At 36.0% G+C, this 27,301-nt stretch overlaps 1 protein-coding gene across 18 annotated transcripts; it reads right to left on the minus strand.

Annotated features, from left to right (window-relative positions):
- Positions 1–1,137: 1,137 nt before the first annotated feature.
- On the minus strand, positions 1,138–26,123 carry LOC145939941 (troponin I-like). Of its 18 annotated transcripts, none has more exons than XM_083044587.1 (10): positions 25,968–26,123; positions 23,154–23,197; positions 19,046–19,063; positions 18,143–18,271; positions 16,486–16,609; positions 12,804–12,904; positions 5,811–5,854; positions 5,527–5,668; positions 2,509–2,526; positions 1,138–1,693 (listed from the first exon to the last, which is right to left on the minus strand). In XM_083044587.1, the coding sequence occupies exons 2-10, from the start codon at positions 23,166–23,168 to the stop codon at positions 1,613–1,615; spliced, it is 672 nt and encodes a 223-aa protein (XP_082900713.1). In that variant the 5' UTR covers positions 23,169–23,197; positions 25,968–26,123; the 3' UTR covers positions 1,138–1,612. The 18 variants fall into 18 exon arrangements, with proteins under 18 accessions (XP_082900713.1, XP_082900714.1, XP_082900712.1 ...); XM_083044588.1 differs by lacking the exon at positions 12,804–12,904 and adding an exon at positions 13,962–14,062; XM_083044586.1 differs by lacking the exon at positions 12,804–12,904 and adding an exon at positions 11,146–11,246 and having other exon boundaries at positions 25,968–26,121.
- Between the last annotated feature and the right edge of the window lie 1,178 nt (positions 26,124–27,301).

Genomic DNA, 27,301 nt, shown 5'->3' on the forward strand with positions numbered 1-27,301 from the left:
ATGTTCGTTTCGAGTTGATATAATACGGCTTTGTTGGAAGTGCCGTTTAATTGGATACATCAACGCCCATTATCGAGACGCAAATTGTCGCGATAATAAATAATAAACATGTATGAAAGAAACTGCGATATATGACTGTAGGCGTGTGTTGAATAAATAAAAAAATAACTCAACAAGTCTAAAAAATTCATATCTCAAATGTGATATTTTTTACTGACGAATAAAAATAAGAAAGGCAAAGATAGAATGGTTGTCGGAATTTTTTCTAGAAAGTAAATATATAAATGTAATCTAATTAAATATAAAATATTGAAATGCTAAATGGGAAGTTAATCGTCAATTGAAATTATCGCATATTTTTCATTTTGGAGAATAGTAACGACGAAAGAACTTCTCGAAAGTGGAAATGTATTTGCGGATTCGCAAATCAATAAAGTGGATTAAAATTGTCAAAGCACATAAGAGCATGTGTATCATATTAGCGAACGTGATGAAGCTGTGTCGGAAGCATCACTCAATAGCGAATGGTTATTAAGCGAAATCCGGTTAGTGACATACCTACCGTATATCTCCGGATATTAGCTTATCTACAAATTTAAGAGCTTTCGGCATTATTCTTATTGATCAACGTTATAATAACGATAAAAATATCAGCACGAGTTTTTTACTAACATGATTTTACTAACACACTATTAATATATACTGATATTTTCTTTCTGCATAAAAATTATCAAGACAAAATATAATAAGAAAAATGCCAAACATCGAATATTTTTAATTAAACTATATTATATACTATTGCTTTAGTTTGTATCAAAGATATTTAATTAGATATCATTTTTTTTTATTTTATCTTAAAAAATTTAGCTAAAATAAAAAAGATGCTTTTCTTTTTTCTCACAATTATATCATTAAAAAAAGTTGGTTAATCTTCCTACTACATTATCTATTTGATAAATCTATTTGATTGATCTGATTGAAAAATGTGTAAACATACGATGATATAACAATTCTTATCGTACATGAAAAACATATAATTTTGTTATATGTTAAATCATTAAAGGTTAAAATAAAATTTCTTACTAAGGGCACATAAAAGGAATTTGAAAAAAAAAACATGGGAAAATGATCACACACTGAGGTTTTAAGTATCGTTAAATATTTTTGCTTTACAATAAATCTTAAGTAACACATTTTCCCCCTGTTAATCTTTTTACAATTACATTGTTCTCCTCACATTCGGTTTATAGAAAGACAAATTTTTTTTTTTTTTAATTTTTTTTCTTGTATCTTGCACGCAACAAGAGCTTTACAGCAAGGTCTATTAAAAAAAAATAGATACATCACATCCATAAAAAAGATTTGTTAGGAACTAGAGCTATCCGAATCGGATATTGGTTGTCAAAAAATTTTGATACAATCTAGGATGTAGCAATCATAACGGGCAGATAGACGAGCAAGATTTTTGCGTGCAACAACATGACAGCGGGACACATGAATCGATCGTTAAAAAATATAAGAGGAAGTTTATTAGAGTTCTTGCTTCGAGAGCGGTTATTGACGATGACGGACAGATAGATGATCCTGCGTGTCTCTCGCATTTTCAATTGTCTCATGCTTCCACCGGTGTCGGTGGCGCTTCTTCCTCCTTTACCTTCTTTTCCTCGCCCTTCTTGGACCAGTCGGGTTTCTTCTGCAAAATCGAGCAAATGTTGCGATCAAATACATGGAAATCTCGTTATCATACATTCGAGATTAGATTCGCACACTGGTTAGCAGTGTCGGAGTGAACGCTCGCAAAAGCAGGGACGACGGTGCTTAGGGGTTCAAAAAGTTTCGAAAGGGGGGGCTAATTTAGTCGGGGTAGGGCCGTATGCCAAAAATTTACGAGAACTATTTAGATAAAAATTGCTTCGCGATTGTATCGTCGTAGATTGCGTCGACAGTCGACATAGATTGTCCAATCGCGAAGAATTTTAGTACCAACTTTCAGGATCGCCAAAATTCCGCATATCCTTTAATACCGAAAAAAAAATTCTCGACGTTTTCGTAAACGTCGTCTAGCACTGCGCTCTGTCTGGAGCACCTGTAGATACAAAGCCGTGCAGATTGTTAGTAAAAATAAAAAGAAAGAAAACGGCGGAACAAGCTCTGTACTAGCCTCCGAAATAAAATAAGTAAAAATATATCGGAACGGTAAAACTAAGGCAATAGCTTGCAGGATTGTTGAAAATTTTCGAGAGCAATGCGTTTAAACATCGTGACAAAATCACGAGTACAAAGCGAAAGAAAATATTGAAGAAAGATTTGCATTGACTACATCACTACGAACGTTTAAGAACGACGAAAGCTTTTTCTTTATATATTCCTATCTCTCCATTCTTCCACTTTCACACACATACAATCTATATATAATCTATTCGACTTTCTATCTACTCCCATCTATCACACATGTCATTCTTTTCCACGCATGCATATCGAGCTACAAGTTGCCTGTTAAAGTTTTACCTTATCTTTCGACGCGTTCTGCGAACATAATGCAAGAGCAACATATTAGTCAACGGATAAGACATGGACACTGATTAAGGATTTAATATACACATTATATTTAAATATTATTTAATAAATGCCTCGTTCGTGGTTTATATCAATAAACCACGATCGACACATCGTAATCGATGCACGCATATGAATCGTCGTGAAAAATTATTTATATAAATTATTTATCTATCACAAATTCGCGAAAAATATATGAGAAAGATTTTTTAAATATATTATAAATGCGTGCACGACACCGTGAACAAGAACAAAGACACGGAACAACAAATCCTACACATTTACAGCCTGGAAGCATGGCAGCCGAATGATGGCGATAAGGCAAGCTGCAAAAGAGCTTCAATTACTGCGTAATCAAACGAAAAACTTTAGTTTCAGAGAGTGCGTGTTTCTTTCTTCTTTTTAAGGCGGGGAATTCCTCTTTCTATTTACTTTTTTTTTCTAACGTTTTGCATAGCACTCGGCAATTTGCCGGACGAACGATTTTGCGTGAGAAAGTGCGCGGCAATTAACACGTGTGAACAAAAGATAAACGAGGCGAGTGTGCGGAAAAATGGAAGGCAACAGTATAATTAGATAGTAAAGAGTAGAAAAACGCGAGAGAGTGTGTGTATGGGCAGGTGTGTGTGAGTAAAAAGCGCTTCTGCCATTATGTACGAAATAAAAGTGAAGAACTGTCAGCTTCAAATATACTTTACAAGCCATTCTCACCTTTTTGCACGCCCCACTTAATCTTATATTTTATCTATTTCATACTGGGTTATACACTATACGCGATTTTTGCATAATTAGATAGGTAGAAGTAGAGAGAAAGGAAAAAACGAAGATTAAAAAAAGATACGAATACCGAAAACAAATTAGACCGTAATCGTCGCGATATGTCGGAGAAAAAAGGCGAGATAAAGGAAATTAAACGATGCCTCAGAGAAAGGCGAATTAGTGAAGTTTTACGAGAGGAGAGAAAGATAGAGAGAGAAAGAAAAAGGGAAAGAAAGAAACGGTACGATTCTCGATAACACCTGACCTTTTTCCTTATCGAATATTTGAAATACGCGCTCGCGTAACATTGTCGTAAAAGAATTTCTCTTATCAACGCGACAAGAAAATACGAGCACGCCGGCGCGAAAATCGTATCTGATTTTGCATAAAATATATGCATATATCGCAAAAAATGCTATGATCACGTTAATTCATTCTCATACGCAACATCGCGTTTTCCATTACGTAAAAGAGAATCGGGAATTGGGTCAGTTTAAGTTATCGAGTTTAATTAAAAAAATATGGACAACGAGAGAGAAAAGAAAAATTTGCCGATAAAGGATATCGTGACAAAAGAATCGGACGTATATGTACAAGGAAGACATCTGACTTATTCACGTGCGCTTTCTTGGGTCGTTTTATTGCCACAATTTATATTCGTTTTTTATATATATCATATTTTATATATAATAATAATTGTACGTGAATATATTTACGCAGAATCAGATTCTCTCTACATTGCATCGTTCTGACCGTCTAATCCGGAAGAGAAATATTAATCAAATATCGACTATAACTTTTAGGATTGTTCGTGCAATTTTCAGTCTTCACTCGTTAATTTGTTCCGCGGCGCTAACGAACTGGTTTGCCAACAATTCAAACGAACGTGATGACGAAAACGCGCTGGCGAACATATACGAGACGTCGATAGAAACGATATCAAAAGTGTTTTACGTGTATTTGTTTTTTTTCTCTTCACTTCTGTACGCTTTTTCGCGGTTTATTTCGCGCGCGCGTGTCAAGTCGATTGTAAAAACGCGATCGTGTTAGTGTCTCCTCATATGTGTGCATGTATATGTGTGTATGTAAAGAAATTAGATTTTTTCGTTTGCTTTCGATTCCCTTTTTTTTTTGTGTCGTAATAATCTGCATTTTATTGAGATTTCGCACTCAAACTGGTTTATTTTCTTATATTAAATCTACTTCTTGGTCTGCCACTCTGCCTTCTCGGACTTCTTGGGCTGTGAAGAACAACACAAATTGCCTAGTCAACTAACACTACTACGAGTACATATACGAGAAAGGATTTACAGATGGTCCTTTTGAGGAGATCACGCTCGCGCGATGAGAAAAATATTTGTCTATGTATTTATATCAATGTTTTTTGGTTTGTTTAAATCATTGCGGTCATTGATTATCATAATCATACATTTTGCGGTTAATCAATTCGCATAAATCCAAACGGCTTCGAAATGCTAACGTTCTCATATATTCAATTAAAAGTATCGCGGTTCGATGAACCGATGATTAATTACCGCACGATTATATATCCATTGCCCGAGATTTTCGGGAAATTTAGCTTTCAAATTAACCGGTAAAATAAATGCAACGGGCAAATATATCATGATAAATGTTCAACAATATCGAAATGCAAACAAGGGCATGTATAATGCGGATCTCCTAAATTGGACAATTGAACAAAAAATTGCTAATACGAAGAAAACCTGCCAATTGGGTTTTATATACACAAAAAGAAAACCAGGGTCACAAAAACTGTTTTTTTTTTGTTTATTTAAAACACCTGTTGTACTACACTCCTACCCGTCGTATGGCTGTAAAAGAGTAGCGTCCCTTGCAAAATTCAAAAATCGTCGATGAATTTATCAATCGAAATAAAATTCGCAGAAATACAAGATGTACGAGCTAAAATTAAATCCGCAGAAATACGAAATGTACGCGCGCGAATACAATGAATATACAAATATAAATGAATTCATAATGAAAAATTAAAAACGCATATTTCGAAATACATAAATAAATTAACATAGAATAAAAATTTCAACTTGTATCTCTACAAAATCTCACTTTGATAAATTCAAAAAACGCTTGAATAGACCTTTGACGGGCGAGGAAAAAAACAATTTTGCAAAAAAAAAAAAAAAAATCACGTTTTCTAGACGCGAAGATTCTGTTGAAAACAATTGTTCTTACCTCCTTGTCCTCTTCCTCCAAGGTAAATTCCTTCTTCTTGACTTGCTTCAGCTGATTACGGAAATTAAACTCAGCGGCTTTCTTCTGGAGCTTGGCGAACTTGTTCTCGTACTTAGACACCTTCTTCAGGGTCGGTTTCATGCTATAGTGGAATGTAATGAAATTAATGAAAAAACTTATACAATAAAATATATTCGCGAGTCTCGATGATTCGGACGAGAAAAATTTTATTGATAAAATATAATTTTTATATACAACACACATAATAAAGAAGAGATACTTACAATTTACCTCGGAGATCGTTGACCTGGCTGTTCAAGTCCGCGATCTGCACGTATCGAATATTTCTATTAACATCCATTACATTCGATATTGCAATATAATTTATTCATGCGTATTTAGTCATCTTTTTTTTTAATATACCAAGTAAAGGAAGAGAGTTAACTGTTTCGAATATGTGCATTACGCAGTGATATCTATTTGCAATGCGGCAGTATTCGTGTTCACAAACGTATTTTTTTTTTTTTTTTTTCTTTTTTTTTACAATAAATGAGAAATACTCGAGGTATCTAAACTTTTAGATTTTACAAAGAAAAGTTTTTTTTTTCTCTTCGAAACAGGAAGAAAGATGTAGTACAATAACGGTTCGTATGTAAATGGTAAAAAAGCATTGTAGAGAAAAACGCGGATTAGTGGATTCACGTGAACGACGTAATAATCCAATCACAAATGGTTAATCGAAAAAAAAAAAAACCAACAAACAGGCAAATCAAATCGTATCGACATGCGTCGACTGCGTGGCAAAAGCAGGCAAGAGAAAAAGAGACAAGGGAATTTACACATGTTGAGCCGCAAGCGGATATTCAGCTGGTGAGCCATTCGAATCGAGATTGACAGTAAATTGGCTTGCGGATTAGCTGCAGTAGCGGATGATGGCAATGGATCGGTAATAGAGGAGCGATTTCGCGATGGGGGATGGACGAATGATAACGGAAAAATAGGAGAGAAGAGAACCGTAAAGTAAATAATAATGAAAAAAAAACTATTATGCGGGAGAGAGGAGGAGTATTTACTATCGTGATATATATTGCAAAAAAAAACGATTTAATTGGAAAGTAAAAATTTTAGTATAATTGTATTTACCGACGAGAATTTACGCGTTATTTGCAAATGAAATAGTATTGTGTGATGAAATAACTTTTCATCACTTTTTAGTTAGAATTATCAGGATTGAAACATTGCGACTTTAGTCACTTTATTCGGCTTCACGGCCAAAAGAAAAAAAAAAGGAATGTTATACATGAAATTGCGATTTTATTGCGATAGATAGAAAAAGTTTCGTAGATTATTATAGTAATATAAAGATTCTCCATTTTTATATCTGGCGGAAAACATAATATATATTGACCTGTTTCAATATCCTGTGGAAACAATTCCACAGCATCGGATGGAATATCTGTAGAATTCGTGAAATCGCTGAAACTCATGCAAAGGCTTAGAGAAATCGTCGAATTTGTTGCATTACATATGCAAATTCCCGAAACAGATTAAATCTAAATGCAATTTCCAGTCGATTCGTATCACCGTATAATCATAATCGTATAAAGTCTTCGTTTCTGAAAATACTTTTACCGCTCTTACGAGTAATATTGATTATTTTACTTTTTTTTCTTGGAACAGCTTCCTCAGGAGCAAAGTTTTACTCTAAAGCTACTTGTCGGATTCTCTCCCTTTCTTCTTAGGAATCGTTTGATTTTAATTTTTTTTTATATCCTTTTTTCTCATTCTTCTCCTCGTGCAAGATTATACGAGAAAGGAGAGAACGCGGGAACGACAAAAGAGAGAAAGAGAGAGAAAGAGAAGTGAGGGATTGGATACGATGGGGTGAATTTCATTTTGGCCAATCAGGGGACCGGCTGGTCACGATCAGCCGTTTCGTCCGCCGTGGATGATGAGAAAAAAATTACAAAATCCACTACAATCCGTTTTCTAGACTGCCAGAGCTCTGTTCCTCTCACTCGAAGCGTGAAACTAATCTCTTGAAATCGATACTCGATCGATTTTATTGGCTATTTTGTGTTTCGCTAACGATACGCGTTTGATTTATACGCTTCAATTATCTCATAATAACAATAACATTTATTTTCGAAGCAGTGATGTGAACACATTGAAACCTGTGTACATTTCAAACGTAGAATAATTATTGCTAGCGATTCTCTCACGATGCACCGTGTGAATATATTTATACAGAGAATGATTCAAAATTTGGCAAAAATTGAGATTGTTGAGATTTATAGGAAAGTTCTATTCGCGAAAATAAAATGAGAGGAACATAATTTTCATTCGAGAATCTTGTCACGGAAGGAGAACAGAGTTCTGCCAAGACGAATTCGCTATTTACAGCCTAATTGAACACCATGGCAAGAGGACACTGACAGTCGGCGGTGCGTGCGAGAGTCGGTGCAAAATCAATTTCGCTTCGCTTTAAAGACATCGTAGACGCCTGTACGTGTTTCACTCTCCAACGTCTCTCTCGTGAGTCGGAAATTTCGTAATGCACATTTACTAATTCCACCTCACAAAGATCAATCGAATGCAGGCGAGGGCTGGATTCGATTAATCGAACAAAAAGGAAAAAAAAAAAGAAAAAGACAAGAGGAAAGTTTTGCGGCTTGAAGATTTTCACAGCATGGCACTTCGGTCTCGTGATCTTTTAATCCGTTTTTCGAGCCAGTCCACCTTTGTGAGAGTTAAGAATGGAGAAGAAAAGAAAAACGTGATAGGAAGAGATAAACAACCAACTCTTTTTCGGGGGCCTCTATATGGAGGTCTATGATAATCGTTTTCCGAAGAAAATGATTTGCCGAATATCTATGTATGTATCCACTGTATGTGCACTAATGCCTTTCTCGATGCGATCTTGCGAGTATCGCAAAACGATTTACGTTTTTTACCAAGGAGTTTAAATAATCCATGATGTACTTTGGACGCGCGATATATCTTATTTTTTAGACTATGTCATTTTTTTTAAATCACGTTCTATATATATCATGGTCAAATAAAAATTCGCGCGATTATTTAAGCGTCAAGAATAGAAATGAAAACATGCGCGATTTGTGTATGAAATTGCTTGTTTTTCTTTCTTCCCGACGAATATGAAGTGCCATACTTCTTATCGCGCGCCTAATACAAAAACATCAACGTGATACGCTAATTGTGATAAACGTGTAAATTAAGCTCTATTCATTCGATTGACTCTCGGTCGCAAATAAAGTTTATTGATTCTAATCGCATTGTTGAATCAGAACGAAATTAATAGAAAAGTTAGCGATTATATAAGCGTTTATACTGTGTTAATTCGGCTGCAAGCTCTAAATCATTTTATTTTCATAAATTATTATTATCGTTACACTTTTAATTAGAGAATCCACTCAAATTATTCTGCATCGATAATTAAATTAATAATCCCTGATCGACAAGTTATAAGTATACTTCTCTTTTTAAAGTTGATATAATTTAAATTAATTCGCATTTTCAAATAATTCTGCAACAAATTCTGAAATAAACCTAATCTATGGAAATGTTTAAAGATAAAAAAGAAAATATATTTGTATTAATTTACTATATTAATTTATTGTATCAATTAACGTAAATGTTATCTAATTATGCATTTAGTCTATGAATACATTAATATTGCAAAATAAAAGAGAGAGATAGACTGCTTGTTTGGCGACGATTAATTTACGTGGCATGATACATGATTCCGACAATGGATATTTCAGTAGAATACGAATCTATCGTTAATCACGTAAAGCTCCGAAATATCAGGTAGTGATCGATCAAGTTCTCAATTACACGAAATTAATCAATACGATAATGAAGCTATACACCCGGTTCGTCAATCCTGTTACCGTATCCAGGCGCTAATTAATCTACGTCCATTCTACATACATATATCGCATATCTTAAACCGTTTATTAGTTAGAAAAGCCATGCATGCACGGTGTGAAGCAAATTTGTTTGTATTTGGAAATTAATTATATTCGTGCTGCGTATAACAGAGCGTTAAAGAGGTAACAAGGTAAGCAAAAAAAAGAGAGAGAGAGAGAGAGAGAGAGAGAGACAGAGAGAAAAATTGTATACATATATAAAAAAAGAAAGAGAGAGAGAGAGAGAGAGACGTGAAGCATAAGAGATTAAAGAAAAAAGATAAGAGGAAGACACCGTAAAAATCGTAAACGATTTACGTAATTTTTTTCTTGCATTATTATATATGTTTTTTTCTTCCACTTTTCTTTCTGATTTTGCACCGCACATCTACGCACGTACGCACGCACGCACACGCGCACACACACGCGCGCGTATATAGTCTCAGGCACACAGTGTCAGTTTAGTCTCGCGTGAGACTAAAGGAGGATTTTTTTCTCGATGATCCCCGTGAGTGTAATATGTTTTCTTCGATTGCGTATTTTTTTAGCAACAAATCTAGGATTTCTATCACTGCGAAATCGTGCGCCCTTCTCGTTTCACGATCATTTTTCTCGGCGCGCAAAACGCAACTTTAACGCTTTCAATCTGCGATCATTCAATTGCGTGAATCTATATGCGGACGATTTATGCTGCAAACTCGAGAAAGTATATGAATAAGGAGAGTGTATATAATAAAAAATCGGCGTCTTCTCTATAAACTTGCCCAGCCCTGACTCGAGAATAAAGCTTCTTTTTTTTTTATTTTTGTTGGCGAGTTAGTAAAAAGCTCAGAGAGATACATGTTGTTGCGTTATGGTTAGATAATAGAAAGACAATATAGACTTGACAATACACGTTATAAGAGAGAGAGAGAGAGAGAGAAAAAGAAAAAAAGAGAGAGAGCGAGTGGATACAGTGTGCATTTAGCCAGACAGTAAAGATAGACGATAGAAAAGTGAAAAAGTGGATTCAGATAAATTCACGGCACGTTACGCGATGAAACAAAAAGAGAGAAAGAAAGAGAGAGATAGAGAGAAAGAGAGAGATCGAAAATACGATAGAGTCAAAAATATGTGGCCGGGCGAAAAAAATTGTTCTGCGTTGCGGCACTTCATATCCACGAGAAAAAAGAGAAATTCTTTTCGCGTTGTTATTCGCGGTCGTTCTGTATCGCGCGTATCGCAAAAAAATTGTATTAAAAAAATTAAAAAAAAGAATAGATCGTCATTTAGTAGAATATCGAGGCCAGGACTGATCAAGATTACAAAGATTGGAATGGCAAAAAAATGTTGTCGCCGTCGAAGATTTTCATCGTGGGAACTTTCCCCATTGGTTCGCGCCCCGGAGCAAATCTGCGTTCGCGCCGCAAGTGTTCTCCTCCAAGAAAAACATCGTGAAAGAGAGAACAATAAATCGAAAGAGAAATACGTATATACAGAAAGGGGGTGTTGGGCGGAGAAACAACGCGAAGAGAGAGATTGGGGGGAAGAGGGCTCGGTGCCCTTATATATATATCTATATTTGTCTGATACGCGTAGGGGGGTCGATGGGGGCGGAAATGATCAAAAAGAGACGTGCGATCTGACTGGTTTGCTCTCTTTCTCCTCGCATTGTTCGCCGTTGTCGTTGCGCTTTTCACTTTTCCTGTACCTCGTAGTCCCTTTTCCGAACTTCACGCTCCAAATCCCACTTCTGACCCTCACAAAGGTAGACGCGGTCGTGATACATTTGGCAAATCCCCTTCAACTCCACTACAAAGAATACGGAGAATCTCTCAGAAATCTTTGGTTCCTCGATATGTTTGCTTTTCTGACAGCTTAGGGCACAGTGTGTGTCTGTGCCAGGGGGGCACAGGCGGAGCGAGAGATAGATAACTCCTCGCGTGTGATCGATCACGCGCGAGACGCGACATGACTCTGTGAATCCGCGTCGAAAAGTAAATATCATCGAAATATAATCGCATTTAACCCGTGGGAGGGCGGAGGGATAAATCTTGATTGAGAATTCAACGTCACGTACCGTAAAATGATTTGATTTTTGAAACTTGATTTTTTGAACGTAAAAGTTACAAAATATTTAACAAAAATAGCCGCGAAATTTGGAGCTGGAAAATCGCCGGAATATCTACGATTGCGATGCGCGCGAAACAATTACGCATTATCATTCCTGAATAAGTAAATATTACACGAACGCTATATCGGGATAATACTTTTTGTTTTGTACAGTGCGCTGCTGCAACTAACCGAAGTCGGCTTTACATATTTTAGCGAGGAATATAAACCGCGCGGCACGAATACTAATGGTACCGCCGCGGACACACGATGCTGGAATCTCAATGAGAGAGCCCCTCGATTCTCCCGCAATAAGCAAAACTTCCGAAATCTCCGATCCGAGTAAATTGGCCCGGGGTCCCTCTCTCGCTCCACGTGCGCGGTAATAAAAGTTGTGCGGCGCTCGAATGCCTAATCGCGCCTCGAGAAAATCAGAGATTTTCCTCCAGCTCGCGGGCGAAGTCACCGAAATCTCTTCCTTTTCCGATGAAAATCGCCCTTATGTCGTCGCTCGGTTACGAGTGCAGTATCGCGAGGATGCACACGCCTTCGAAACTTCGATCTTCGACGATTCGCACGTCCCCGGGCTATCTCGTACTTGATTTCAGGCATAAATGAAAATAAGAGGGGGGCAAAATTATCCGGTCAAGCGATACCGCACGAATTCCCCTACGAAATTATCCGTGATTTATTATATATATAATTGTTTCATCGCGTTTACTTTTCTAGCTCTAAATTGAACAGAGGGACAAATTAAATTTTTTTTTTATTTTTCATGCTCATTCGCATCATTCTTCTTGATGCGATTTTGAATTTCTCGTCGAAATGACACCGCAGCTGCGTTGGGGGGCGACGGCGCAAATAAAAATAGAAACAAAAAGCTTGACGTTAAGATCCCTTGCGGCGATGCAGATAAGTTAATGTGTTGGTTACGTTCCGGCAAACTGTCCTCAAAGTCTCATAGAGAGTTTGGAACATTAGTGTCTCGCGGCATTTCCCCTATCTAAGAGACGTGCAAACGTGCTCGTACCGAAGGTTCAAAGACCCGTCGACCAGAAACGCCTTCGAGAACCGTTCGACCAAGGGTGTCGCTCGGTCAAGCACGTGGCGGAGTTAAAAAATCACGTGAATAAAGAGAACAGGAAAAAAAAGAGGGGGGCGGAGAGGAAAATAAAAGTTGAACAAAAATAATTTATGCAAGTGACTCGATAGGCTCTCTCTTTTTTTAGGCAAGCCGATTTAGCCGATCGTAATTACCTCGAACTGTTTCAACCTAATTTGCCTCTCGAGGTCATACTTATCGCCCTCGAGTGAGTATAGTCTGTTCCAATATGCCGAACAGATCGTCTGCAACTCGGCTAAAAGAACAAAAAGTTAATGGAAAAAGGGCAAAATAGAGTCTGCTGAGAGTATGTCGTTCCTATTGTCAGCTGTTTTTAAAAAAATTAATTCGCGAGCAAATCAAATATCGAAATTATATGTATATAGTTTTAAAAATAAAAAAAAATTATATATATACCTCTATAATTTTTTATTTTTAAAACTATATATATAATAGCTAGTTAAAATGCTATTGTGTCCAATTAATTAACGTCGATAATAATGATAACTTTTAAATATTTAAATATATAAAAATAATAACAAATTAGATTAAATATTTAAAATATTTAAATATTTAATTTAATTTATTATTATTTTTTACATATCAATATCAATGAGTTGCTTATACATATTCTTTGATAAACTTGAATATATAACGTGATAAAAAATTATGTATATAATTGACGATCTGCGATTTTCTGTAATGACTTACAATTTCGTTACGAAGGATTATTCGTGAGGAAATGAAATTACTATGGAGGAAATAGAAATGAGTCTTTCGCGTTGGAAGCGAGAAGCACGAAGCTGACAATCGCGTGATCATTAACCCGACACGGGAGGGAAAAGTAGGAAATGGGGGAAGGGAAATTCGATAGGAAAAGATCGTAGGGCGAGAGATAGATAGAGCGAACAGAGGGAAGGGCGTTGAAAGGGTCTGGTGATGCCTACTCGCAAGTAAATGAACAAAATTCTGTCTACTCGCATACACCTGCAAGAAAATAACATTACTGAGACAGTTCTACTAGTTGAGCGATTCTACGAGTCGCGAGGGATGCTACGTTAGAGTTGCTGCTGCTAGGAAAATACTCAGCCTCTCGATGTCTATGCCTAATTATTATTATTACGGAATAGCTTATGCAAATCGGAACAGTCGCTAGATACAGCGAAGATGGGCTTTCGCGCAAGTGTGTGAGACAAAGAAAAAAAAAAAGAACAAAAGACAGGAAAAGAAAAGAGTATTTGTGTTTGGCGTTAATCGTAGCGTCGCGCTTTCATATCTCTTTGTTTGATCACGAAAAAAAACTTTTGTTCGACCTCCATATCCTTCTTGGCGACTTCGTACTCAAGGTCGTACTTCTCCCCCTCGAGAATGTTGATCCTCTTATGATACTGGTTCAGAATGGACTTCACGTTAGCTGTTAAAATTCAAGTCACTTCTTGAAAAAATGTTCTCGTACACAGACGCCGTTTAAAAGGCTTCTAAAAATGTCCATTGTGTATCGCGAATTTTTATCTATTTTTTATCTCTCGCATCATAGTCACATCGTGTATATTCCTACGTGTTTGTAACAGCTTCATGTTGTAGAGATATATATATATCGTATCTTTGCGAACGACAAGTATACGGAATCTCTGTCTCGCGCAGATGACTTGTACGAGCGATGGATGGATGAAGTATGGTGAGGGGAACGAGTCGGGGAAAAGAGGGAGGGATGAAATTGATGTGAAAGCTAAATCAAGATGTTATAAAGTATCGCTGCCCTGCAGCGACGTGAAGACTGTCTCAAGTTTCCAGCGAATGAAAGCGCGCTCTTAAATTATCCTTCGAGCGTAGACATCATTGCAAAATTTGAAACAATCTTGAGTCTAGGTGAGATGATATAGATATTCGCGCATATAGATCGAAAATAATGCTAGTAAGAAATGTTTTTTATACAATACTCTCACAAACGAAACAAGCGTCAGACGACACGTATATTTTTTTAAACGAATAAAAATCAATAAAAATACCATATATAGTGCATGTTGTGAAGCACGTGTATATATAATAATTGATCCAACGCCTAGCATTGTTCCAAAAAGTTGTTAATCTGTTATTTTGACGTGTTTCGTGCGAGAATAGAGTGAGTAGTAAATAAGCTGTATTAACACAATAATCAAGAGATGCGGATAAATTTATAATTCTTAGGATCACCGTTAAATTCGCCAGAGATTCGTGATAGGATTAAACGAAGTGTGCATAGAGATAGAGAAAAACAGTGAGAGAGAAATCGCGCGCACATTAATTGCGAAAAGAAATTAGGGTGCGATATAAAAATCAAGACACGGTAATTATAAATCGACGGCAGTGTTGTGCGTTACGTATAGATATAAAACAAAAATAAGAAAAGTGTGAGAAGTAGAAAACGGGACGACGAAATAATGCGAAGCTCGTGTCCTTTACCCGGCTGCAAAAGCGGAAGCCACGACGAACGATTCAAGTTTTAGCAAAGAGCCGTTAATCATTCACCAAGTTGCCCGATAACGATTATTCATCGGCTCGGGTTGATAAAAATAGCCGCGACGAGCCCAAGTCGTAAACTTTCTCTCTCTCGATGAAAATTAAAGATGAAAGTTGCCGATATTACTAGCGTTTTACAATAAAACTGGAACTTTTTCGATCATATTATTTCTTCGACCAATTTAATTTTAATTGTCGCGCTATTTTTTTATTTTTTTTTTATTTTATTTATACGATATTATTTAGAGATCGATCTATTTTTATCGAGCGTTTGTCGATTGTGCTAAATACACAACCGACGTGTAAAATTGTGCAATCCGCGAGGTCGGTCTCTCTTTGCCAAAGCTAATTACGTTCGTTGTCGCTCTACGCAAATATGCAACCGAACAAAGATCGCTTGTGTTACACAAGTGCAACATTGAGCATCGTTAACTGTATTCGCGAACGCCGCGTTATCATTTGCGTATTTTTTCGTGTAAACGTTTTCGGTAGCTGTTGCTCTTTCAAAAGTACCTCGAAGTCCTTCTTCTTAACAATATACTCGATGTCAAATTTTTTATCCTCCAATGCCGTGATCCTATTGTGGTACTCGCGCAGCACGCGCTTTATGGTCTCTGTGTGTGATTCATCAGAATAAATAAATATGTAAAAATGCAAAAATAAAGACGTGCGTGTAAGAAGATGTTCGCGTTCTTTTCGTACATTCAGATCATCTGAAATGCATTTCGAGTATTGTGCTCTATATATCGTGTTCTTTTTTTTCCCAAGAGATTGCGAAGACTATTTTAAGATAGGAAACACCTTATTGCAATACAAGGGTTATTCTTAAATATCGCGAATCATTTCGCTTTCGATGAACTTATTTTATCTTAAAAAAAAAAAAAAAACATCGAAAATAAACGACAATTTATAAAGAAATTGATAAAGCACGCGATGTAATAACATTAATAAAATTCCTGTGAAAAATTATAAATGATAATACTGCGTATTATTATCAATTACTGCGACTTAGCATTTTCTTATTCTTCAGATAAATGCAACTTTGTCTGATTAAAGACTACTGCATAGTTATATAAATTATATAAGAAAATGCAGAAATTCAAAGTACTAAAAATTATTTGAAATAATTTTCACTCACATTGATATTCCATCAACTTTTCAAACGCATTGTTTTTGTAGAATAATTTTTTTATCATTAACCAAAATTAATAATAGAGATACGGTTTTATAGTTTTGCTCAGAGAATCGCGATGAGAAATTAATTTGCTCGAATATAATAAGAAGTAATAAACGCGGATTCGGCGGTTTTCCATAAGATTTCGTAACTAAGCAAAGTACCTTCGTTGGCATCGTCGACGTTCTTCGGTTTTCCGCAACGTTCCTCGATTATGCGCCTCCTCTCGGCCGCTTTTCTTTCCTGTTCCTTCTTCAATTCCTCGGCGGCTTTCTTACGCAACAGCAGCTGTAGACACACGGGACATTTGTGAGATTCAGTTCGATAGGAAGGAAAAACATTTCGTAAGCAGACGAGGAAAATTTTGTTAGGAATATTTAATCAGGAATATTTCCCCGTACGAATCGGTTCCCCCTCCTAATGGCATGAAATTGACACAATTTAAATGGAAATCGCGAATTCATATACCTCGGAACATTATATCGATAGTCTGTTATAAACCGTATAAATAATTTAAATCTCGTACGCGATGAGGCGGATTATTATAATGCTTGTCTGATCTAATAAATATAAAGTTGTCCAATTATACACACGGTTTTAATCGTATATTAAAATGGTTATTATGAAAACAAATGGACATCAGCGCGATACGCTGTACGAGTAATTAATTCTTGTATTCGTAAATATGTAATCATGTAATAACAGAAAGGCGAAATGAATATTAATTAATTCGCGTTGTAAAACATGATACGACTATACGATGCTCGGCTCTCACAAGAGAAATATCTCTATTCATGATTTACTCGTGAAATAATTTAAGCTAACGCCTTCCCTCTTTGGTCAGCGGACGAGATAACGTCGGTTGGAAATTTGGTGGATCGCAAATATTGACACGACGGAAGGAAGGAAGGAAGGAAGGAAGAAAAAGGAGAAAGGTGGATTTGCGGCGAAAATAACATTCCGGCAAACGCGAAAAGATTTCTCCAAGAGATAATCTGCATACACACGGAAAACTTTATGTACCGCGAATGCGAATGTTCGCGACACTGCACAAGGAAAGAGAGAATAAGAAAAAGATCAAGGGGAAGAGAAGGAGACGGAGAGAGACGCATGAATGTTTCTGAGGAAAATGTTGCGCGACGATGGAAACAGAATGGCGAACGTAAGACATGCCCATAAAGTAAAGGTAAAAAGACGCGAGAAGATAAAGTTTGGAAAGTCTCGGACTCTCTCTACGCGCCGGTTGAAAAACAGAGCATTGAGAAGACGAAGAGGGGGTCGAATATAAGGGAGAAAAAAGAAGAGAGGAGAAAGAGGAGAGTAAATGGAGAAACGGATGGTGTGGTAGTATTCCGTTGGTATTTCCTGCGAGAAATATTTCGCGAGAAAATCGGCACAAAAGAGCCAAAGAGGATTATCCGCGATATTGCGCGGCAGTTCGAACAACGCGGAGAAGAAGATTATGGCGTGCGATGAAGCAATGAGATAAAATCGGGGAAACTGGAAGCTCGACTTGGCCATCGATAATGACTATAATGAGCAGTCGACATGGCAAGAGGATATTGATGTAATTTGAAACATATACTTTTGAGGAGAAGCCCGTAACACGGCGTTAAATTAGTAGCGAGGATGGCGGTTTCGTTTGAAGAAGTGAAAAATATATGAAAGGGAGGGATTCGCGCGACTTATATCGCGACTTATATCGCGAACGCGAGTTTTAAAGAGGATATTCCGCGAGTTCGAAAATTCACTCTTCGTCGTATAACGAAATTCGTAAAGTAGCTGAAAGAAAAAAAAAAAGAAAACAGTCGGTGGACTTACCCTAAGCTTCTTCTTCCTGTCGGGGGTCATGAAACCCTTCTTCGCCTTCTTGGCTTTGGAAGCCTCTTCGAGGCGGGCGCGGACCTCCGCCCTCTTCCTCTCGGTCTCCGCCTGTTTCCTCTTCTTTTCCTGCATTTTTCGTGCGAAACTGTCTTAAAATATCTCAGCTAAGAAAAACCCCGAAGAAGCACCTCGCGGAGGTGCAACGCGAATTTGAAAAGTATTCCGCGATTCAAACCCATCTGCTATTTTTCGCATTCTCGTTCTTCTCTCGATTTCCAAACTAAATTTTCGCGAATCTTAAATTGAAACCGCAATTACAAAATTTACAATAATCACTGATATCAATTTTTCTATAATCGAATAAAAATTATCAACATGTTAGGATATGGCTCTAACTATTGTCAAAACTATTGATTTATATGTCTAATTATTACTGATTTTAAAATTTCGTTATTGCAATAAATATAATGTAAATTCTAAATTGAAATTATTGCAATTAAAAAATTTACGATAATTACTATAATATCAATTTTCCTCATTTAAAATTTCTCAAATAAAAATTAATATTTTACTATTAGGATAACTAATATTGTCAGAGCTATTGATTACAATTATTACTGATCTCAAAATTTCGTACAATGTAAAAATAAAAAAGCGCGTTCTGTATCACATATTTTCGTCTTATTTCAAAGAATGTTAGCGTGCTCGAAATTACGCGTGATTTCTTATTTTCGCAAAACTAATATCGCTAATTTAGAATATTCGCAATATATTTCATCCTGCAATAAAACGAGCGTAAGCTCTTTTCCGACGAAAGGATTCCTTTCATCCGTCTGGTAAGTAGCCGTCCTTTAAGAGGCGACTTTACGTTTCTCATAGCTAGTTTCCTCTCTTACGTACATCCTCGATGCGCTTCCTCTGTAAAAGAGAGAGAGAATATTTCTCGTTAGTACGCTCTGTGTCGTCGGTCGCATGCATGCGATACCTGAAACACTTTTTATAGCGCGAGCCTTTCGACTGTGTAAAAGGATATTTTTCAATGGCAATGAAAGAGAGAGAAAGAGGGGCAGAGATTACTATTTCTCCAGTGTTCCAGATTTCGCCATCAAGGAATATCTTACAAAGCATTAGCGTAGCGAACATGTTTTCGCGTGTTTCATAACGATGCAGAGCTAATGGAGTCTGTCTTAAGTGATATAACTTTGTCGCCGTTAAGAGCTAATATAACAGCGCATCCAACGAGCATCTTGTATAATATCGTTTTGCACAAACAGCCGGGCGTTCCACTTATGATGTTATGCTTTCGGCCGGCCATTAGCTCTGCATTCTTCGTAATAAGTTGCGCAGATTTTCATTATCGATAACACAGATGTCGAAAATAAAAATTGTATCTGCAGGCCGAATTTAAATTACATATTATAAATTATTATATAGCATAGAAGCAATGACGGGGGGGAATTTTCACGTATGTGAACTTGGCATCCTACCTTTAATAAATTAAATTTTCAATATAAAAAATGACAATATTTTGTTTATAATTTAAAAATAATTTCGTTTGTAGTCAAAACCAGCACAAAAATACAGGATATCGAAAAAATATCCTGCCTTATACGATTTTAAAATTATAAAAAAAATTGTTGCTATATCTTGATTCAGAATCGTTCGTAGTTGTTTGTAATTTTTTATTTGTGATTTTTATTCGTAGTTATTCGTGGTTTTTCTTCAATTGTAAATATACCATAATCTTTGAACGATTCAACTACAAAGGAGAATCACTACAAAAATAGCTACAAAACGATTCTATGAATCAAGATACTTTGAGCAATTTTTTTATCTTATAAAATTGAGTGACAATTATTTTTTAAACGCTGTATTTTTATAGCTTTGACTACGAACAAAATTATTTTGTTACTCCTTACTAAATAATTATAAACCAAATAACTATACTATCATTTTTTATATTGAAAATTAATTTATTTAAAAGTAAAGTATTAAATTCATATAGTTGTAATTTTAAAATAGCCGCGATTTTAAACCTTGGCATCCAGAGAAATGTTATTGAGTAACACCGCGATATGAATAAGCTTAAGAAATGCTGACGCTGTTGACATCGTTCGCTATTAAACGAATGCTATTAATAATTGATGATTACAAGTTGCGACATTCGAATAAAGTACAAATTTTTTTGCATCTCTATACTTTATAGTTTATCTCGAATTAATCTCTATTAAATTCTGATCAAAAATTCATATTTAATATACGAAGCACTCACATGGTGCATGCGTGCATATTTGGTGATATTAAATAATAGATACTGCACTTTCACATTTATCTTATTATTAAAGGAAAATAAAGCATTAGAGGAGCATACACATAGTATAATAAACTTTTCACATCGAAAAACAGAAATCATTCCTCATGCGAGTCTGGTATCTACTTTACCCTAGGTCTGTTCGATTGTTTTATGTTTATCTATAGTGCTCGTTCTCTGGAGTTCTATTTGACTATAATGATCTTCAATTATAGTTTTAATTGAAGAAAAAAGCGAGGAGAGATATACATTTTTGCGAGGGAACAGTCAAATGTTTGCTCATGATGGCAGCAAATAATGAGAATCACTTAATTACGCGTGATATTAATTAACTAGAAATTAATAAATATTATAATATTATATATAATATAATAACGCAAAATGTTCCAAGATATTTAAATATCTTCTAAAATTATTACGATTATAAATTATATATTTTTTGGAGATTATTAATCTTTAGTTGTAGAAAAGAGTTTGAATATTAAGAACTCTGTAGCATTTCGTGTACAAGTTTAAACAATGATAACATTAAAATTACTTGAATACTTTTGAAGTGATATTATATAACGAAAACTTTATAATTATCAATAGAAAGTTTACGTGAGACATTTCTTGCGCCTGACGTTGCTAGCTTTCGTAACTTCGAATAAACGAACTATCCGCAAAAGTGTCTTTATATAACAGTTTTAATCAGTAAATGGAAGTTCTCTAACCGATCTTCGATAAACGTCCTTTCCAATGAGTGCACTCACGCTGAGTTTTGCTTTTCGCGATATACATTGACAAATATAAAGTATTTTTGCGTCTCAAAGAGAAAATTTCTCCTTCTTCGTGCCATCATGAGCGAAAGGAATCGAGTCGCGAAAGGATGGGTCGTTTTATAAATATAACTAAGGAGAAACAACTATAAGGGAAAACGGAAGACTGTGGTCTAGAGAGACGAGTAAAATATATAAGATGAAATATACTTATATATATATATATAAATTATTACGGTAGACCGAGATTGTGACAAATCAAGCAGATTACGATGTTCTCGGACGTAAATTTACAATTGAAAATCTGGAACGATTTTGTTCTTCCTCTATAAAAGGATAACGCGACTGATAAATAGCTCGTTCGTAGCAAGAAAGAGGAGACGTAAAATTAGGCGAGGAGATCCGGGGTGCGGGGAAGTTCGCGTTAAATAATGCCGAAATAAAGGCGAAAGAGTGTGACGATAAATCAGACAAAAAGTCGGGCTATGGAGCATATAACGGAAGACAACGGGCATGTCGGTCGTAATGCGACCAGTACTATTTCCCGTTCTTACGGAGCGGAAATTTTACGGTGATATTTGCGAAATGTATGTTCCCTACCGCGCGTAGAACTAAAAACCTTCATTAACTTTTACATTTGCGGTTCGCGTCCCGCAAATTGGCTTCATTATGTGAAAGAAAACTATCCCACCGTGCGCGAACGAAGAATTGTCGGCCACGAGATGGACATTATGTAGAAAATGATATGGCACAATTATCGAGATGTAAAGTGCCTTGTAGACAAATTTGTTTATTTAAGAATTTAACAGAGAAATAAAATTTAATCAAAATGATAGGGAAAAAGACGGGCCTTTTATTTGAAAATCTTTTGAAAAGTTCTTTTTTTCTTGTAAAATCCAATCTAATGTTAAAATCAAAAGAAAGGGACAAACAGATGAAAAATGAGAGAACAGAGAGAGTGAAAGGATCAAGGGATGTTGCTGGAAAACTAAATCGTTGAAAGTTTCTTGCGAAAGGAAAAACGAGCGGAGGATAATCGCGATGAGAAGCGAGCTTCTATGATCGCCTCGTCATTTTATGTAGCACATAAATCTTTTTCAGGACGCACAAACTGCGTGGTTCATCCTTGACCACCATCTATATCTTCTACTAAGCTACTTCAAAATGTCACTGTGATAGGAAAAAAAAACGAGGCTCAGTCTGCTCGAAGTCCTCGACAATCGGAGCTTTGTACATAAAAGCTTGATATCATAAAAAGTATAATATTGTAGGAAAATGATTTATTCATGAAGAAACGTGTATTTGAGACTGAGATTTTTTTGCACGTATATTGAAATGTCTCTCATCATCTTATGATAAATATACACATAAAGTAGTTTAGAAGAATTTTAATTTATAGAAAAATAATAAAATTAATTTGTTAAATAAAATAATAATTACTCAAAAATATATATATAATATTTGCTTCCTTATAAATTCTGTCAAATACACTTTTCGACAATGTAAATCGAAGGATTTGTGATAGAACATGTTGAACTGTTCTATTTTTATCGACAAGGACTATACTGTCTTCGCTAAAGTTACACAGAGTTTACGTTAATGATCTCTCACAGAGAATCAGCAGAAAGCACAAACAATGCATACCTTTCGATAGTTACGCTAATTTTACTGCACGGATTCAACACAAAAGGCGCGCGTGATGTTTCAGCATTTCCGGTCCGAGTGTGAAGATCAGCAACGTGTCGAAAATCCAGCGAAACGATGCAATATGAAAAAGAGAAACGTAATATTAAGAAATATTCGATATGTGCGTTCTCACGAAACTATACGCGCCGTAGCTTCCTCGATCGTTGCTATTTTCAATAATGAATAAGCATGTGAAGAAACACGTGGTAAGAACACTGTGAAAAAAATTCACAGATTAAAATACACACCTAACCTCATCGTCTGCCATGGTGGTGTTTGGTTGTTACACGCGTCTACCTAAAAAAAGAAAATTACAGAACGATATAAATATTTTTTTTTTTCTAATTAGCATTCCGTATACTTTGCTGAAAATCTCTCGGAACACGCGCTATTAATAGCGCACGTATATACCCATCAGAATCTCCCCTCTTCTTTAGTCATTAAAATAAATAGAGACTTGCATAAGCCGCGTAATAAATGCGCCTGCAGCCGTGGCTCTCCGGAACAAGGTTGAGCGGATGCCATGTGTATGAAGCTCTTTTTTTTCTTTTTTTCTTTTCTTTTTTTTGCGTACGCATACTCCCTTATATCATATGCGTAAACGCTTTCGCGATTCCGTAATAACGCGCGACGATTACATATGGGGCGAACGCGAAAGCTGTCCGTGTCATCGCGGAGGGAAAATATTAATAGCGGAAAAGAGGAAATTTATCATCGCCTGACGCGTCTCTGTCTCTTTCGATAAATACGATCGATTTCAAGAGAGTGTGCTCTCTCGGAGTCGATAAATCACGCCGCTACGTGCGTAGATTTCGTCGCTGAAACGTGTCCAAGGAGGTGGCGCGATACGGCGGTAGGTATAGAATATCCCGACGTGTGCGAAAATAGACGCCGGTCGTCCCCACCATTTTCCGCGTCGTCGTCGAGACGTCGAGATACGATCGACGCGATCCAAATTTGGATGCAACGACCCCCGGTGTAGTAGGTACACCCCGTCATCGGCGGCTTCGGCTGGATTCGATGTCAAAACGGCGAGACGAATGGATAAACAGAGTTCTCGCGCCATGAGGAGAATTTCGAATGTGTGTATGACGGATATATATCGCCGACTATTTACGAATGACATTTCGTTGGAAATAGTCGCCGATAGCTGGGGGGAAAAAAATATATCGATGAGGAAGAGACTCGTGTGAGAGAGAAGACCTCTTATTAATCGGAATTCCGTCGCAAAATCGATATAACACGCGGTTGCGGAATATATCGACCTCGCCGCGAGGTAACATGAGGGAACAACAAAGTTGTTCAAAACAGATAACTTATATAGGTAAACTTCTGTGCGCGCACAACACACGAAAATTGTGCAATTTGGTTACAGAGATAACAATTGCGCATTTAGCGGCGCTTGCACCGCGGCCAATGACGCGCGCTCGTTGTCAGAACTCCAAAATATCCAAGAAGATGGATTGTGTTTGTCTACAGTGGCATTCCACATTCCGAAAATACTTGGGAACGTTACGCAGTCACAAGCGAAATGTCGCGCAATGCTAACGAACAAACGTGAAACAAGATCTCATTAGAATACTATAGGAAATAGGGTACTTATAATTATAATATATTTTTTTTTATTTCTTGCTTTTATTTGTTACATTTAATTTTATTCATCTTTTTTATAATATTTTATGCAAAATAATTATTTATGTAAAGTAAAATTTTATGTGAAACATAGCTTTATATCGCTTTATATATAATAATTTTTTATATATAAAATAATATATATTTTATATATAATATATATAATATGTATAAAACATGTACCAAAGTCACATATAATTCTCTTGAATATTATCTTTAATATTATTAAATAATGAAAGAGAGAGAGAGGCACAGAAATCTTTCTTAAATTTTATTTTAATATTATTTTTCGTAAATTACGTAATAAATATTTTAAAAATATCTCTCTAAGTATTAAGGCTTATTTTTTATATACGTTCTGGTTTTTTTTATGTTTTAATGTTTTGCAATCCGTGCAAGCATTGCATAATTTTCTTGTGTCATCAGCGAAATTAATATGCAAATTTATCAAAACTGGATTATATGATATAATGAAATTTTGTGAAGATAAAAAACGATCAAGTTTTTATTTTTTCGTGAAATTAATTGTTATTACGATATGCTGCAGCATATCTACTTTTATATTTGTAACACGCGATCCGCGCCTTTGCTAAGTATAGATTTCCTCTCGCGCTCGAACCATTCTAAGACACGTCCTACCACATCGAGACGTGCGTACCGTCTCCGATGTCAAAGTGGCAAGCTGCTCCGTAAAAATAGACAACTTGCTAAATTTCATTAAACTATGCAAAAAAGGCGAGCTACCGCCCGAGGAAAGCTATGTTCTACATAAATTTTATTATGCTAAAGCGGGAATATAATGCAAATCATTTCTTTCGTTGGAAAATTTAAATTAAAAAAGACGATCGCGCGAAATAATAATGACACGAATTTTACCGTTTATTGATGATAAAAGCAATATTCTATAATTTCTTTTAATTGAGATTAATTTATAATAGGAAGATTAGTAAAGAAAAAAAAAAAAGATTTTATGATCGATATACATATATTTTGTTGAAATACCCGAAATAATCGATTTGACAATGGTCGATTTGGACCGATAAACGGAAGAAACTCTCGTTCATCACTTTCAACTTTGCGTCACTTTCAAGACGAGCGATTGCTCGTCGGTGATCGCCGATCCGTCACTGTCTCGGGAGCCTTGGGCGGATCAATCGACACAACCTTGAAAAGTATCTTTACAGCCACTCGTCTCACTGACACTCGATAGAACGCAAAAACTTTTTCACAAACAGCGGAACCTTTCGATAGCAACGACTCATTTCCTAGGGGGGAAAAAAGATCGCGCGTCTTTCTGTTCTCTCTTATGCGAAGGTTCTCCAGGCCTCTTCCTGGAGAACACGGTCGACATCTTCCAGGACACTTTCGCGGTTCAATAATAGTAGAATAACGTCTGAAGAAGACCGTGAAGATCGCGCAAGGAAGATGGGCTTACCTTGTGGAGAAAGCTTTGCTGGCTACGACTGGCCAACCGGACTTTAGGCAGCTGACTGTGCCATATCGCGGATAGCCTAGTCGAACTTCGTGAACTTCCACCGTAGGCCGTTCACGTGGTTACGGCGCGACCAATGGCGACACGCCATTGGCCATAAGCATTTTTAGGCGAGAGCTCTGCTCGCTCTGCTTGCTGCCAAAAATAATCGGGAACTGAAAACGGAGCCGAGCCCGCTTGGTACGTCGCTAAGCAGTTTACTCGACTCGTCGCTGGATCCATCTGATCTGGCTTACCGTATTACCGTGGCTGATGAGGCGAAAACGAAGCGGTCTTGAACCCGTCTTCTCGCCCTCGAACGTCTCAAATAATTACACGCGGTTATTAAAGAATGATGTGATCGATCTCCTCACATTCTTTCACAACCAATAACCAAAGAAATAATTTTTAATATACTTATCTGCATTTCTAATATACTTATCTGTGTTGAAAGAAATAGTACATATTTCTTTTATATTTTTTATATGCAAAGTATATAAAAATATAATCTCAGAAATAATATAACTAGAAGTTGATATAAAGATATGACATAATGAGGTATGATATAAGATATATTTTTATTTGTACTAATATATATGGCAGTTCTTTTATTCTTTGCTATATATTTGACATTTTATAAAAGATCTACACTTAAAATAAAAAATCGCATCACTCTTACAGACAAATTAAATGAATAAGATTCCCTCTCGAATGTCTTGAATAATTATAACGCGGTTATTAAAGAACGATATGTGATTGTGCGTTTATTGACATTGGTAGAATTTTCTCTCAATCACAGAAATAATTTTTAATTAACTTCATTTGGACTTGCATAGAAAAAGATTATTATATATATGTATATAAGATAATATATATTTCTTATATTGTTTATACATATATAAAACATTTTTTTATATACAAATATAACTTCAGAATAAAGATATGACATGATGAGGTATATGATAGAAGATATATTTTTATTTATACCAATATATAGCAGTAATTTTATCCTTTATATATATTTTAAATTTTATAAAAGATCTATAGTTAAAATAAAAAATCATTACTCTTAGAAATAAGTTAAATGCGTAAGATATCGCGTAGGAAGACGCAAAGACTAAGACCATGAAAAGTGAGTAGCTTATTAATGTCCAGTTCACAGCTCGATGGGGTAAAATCAATATATTATCGGTACTTTTTAAAACGCTGTTGTTTCGCACTAAACGCGATAATGGTAACGAAAACGTCGACACGCTACGACGTAACACAATCGTAATGTCGCCGTAATGTCATCGTCG

The sequence above is a fragment of the Prenolepis imparis genome, unplaced genomic scaffold (genome assembly GCF_030444845.1).
Source record: "Prenolepis imparis isolate NDT839.2.m4 unplaced genomic scaffold, iyPreImpa1.0 SCAF_8, whole genome shotgun sequence".
Taxonomy (NCBI): domain Eukaryota; kingdom Metazoa; phylum Arthropoda; class Insecta; order Hymenoptera; family Formicidae; genus Prenolepis; species Prenolepis imparis.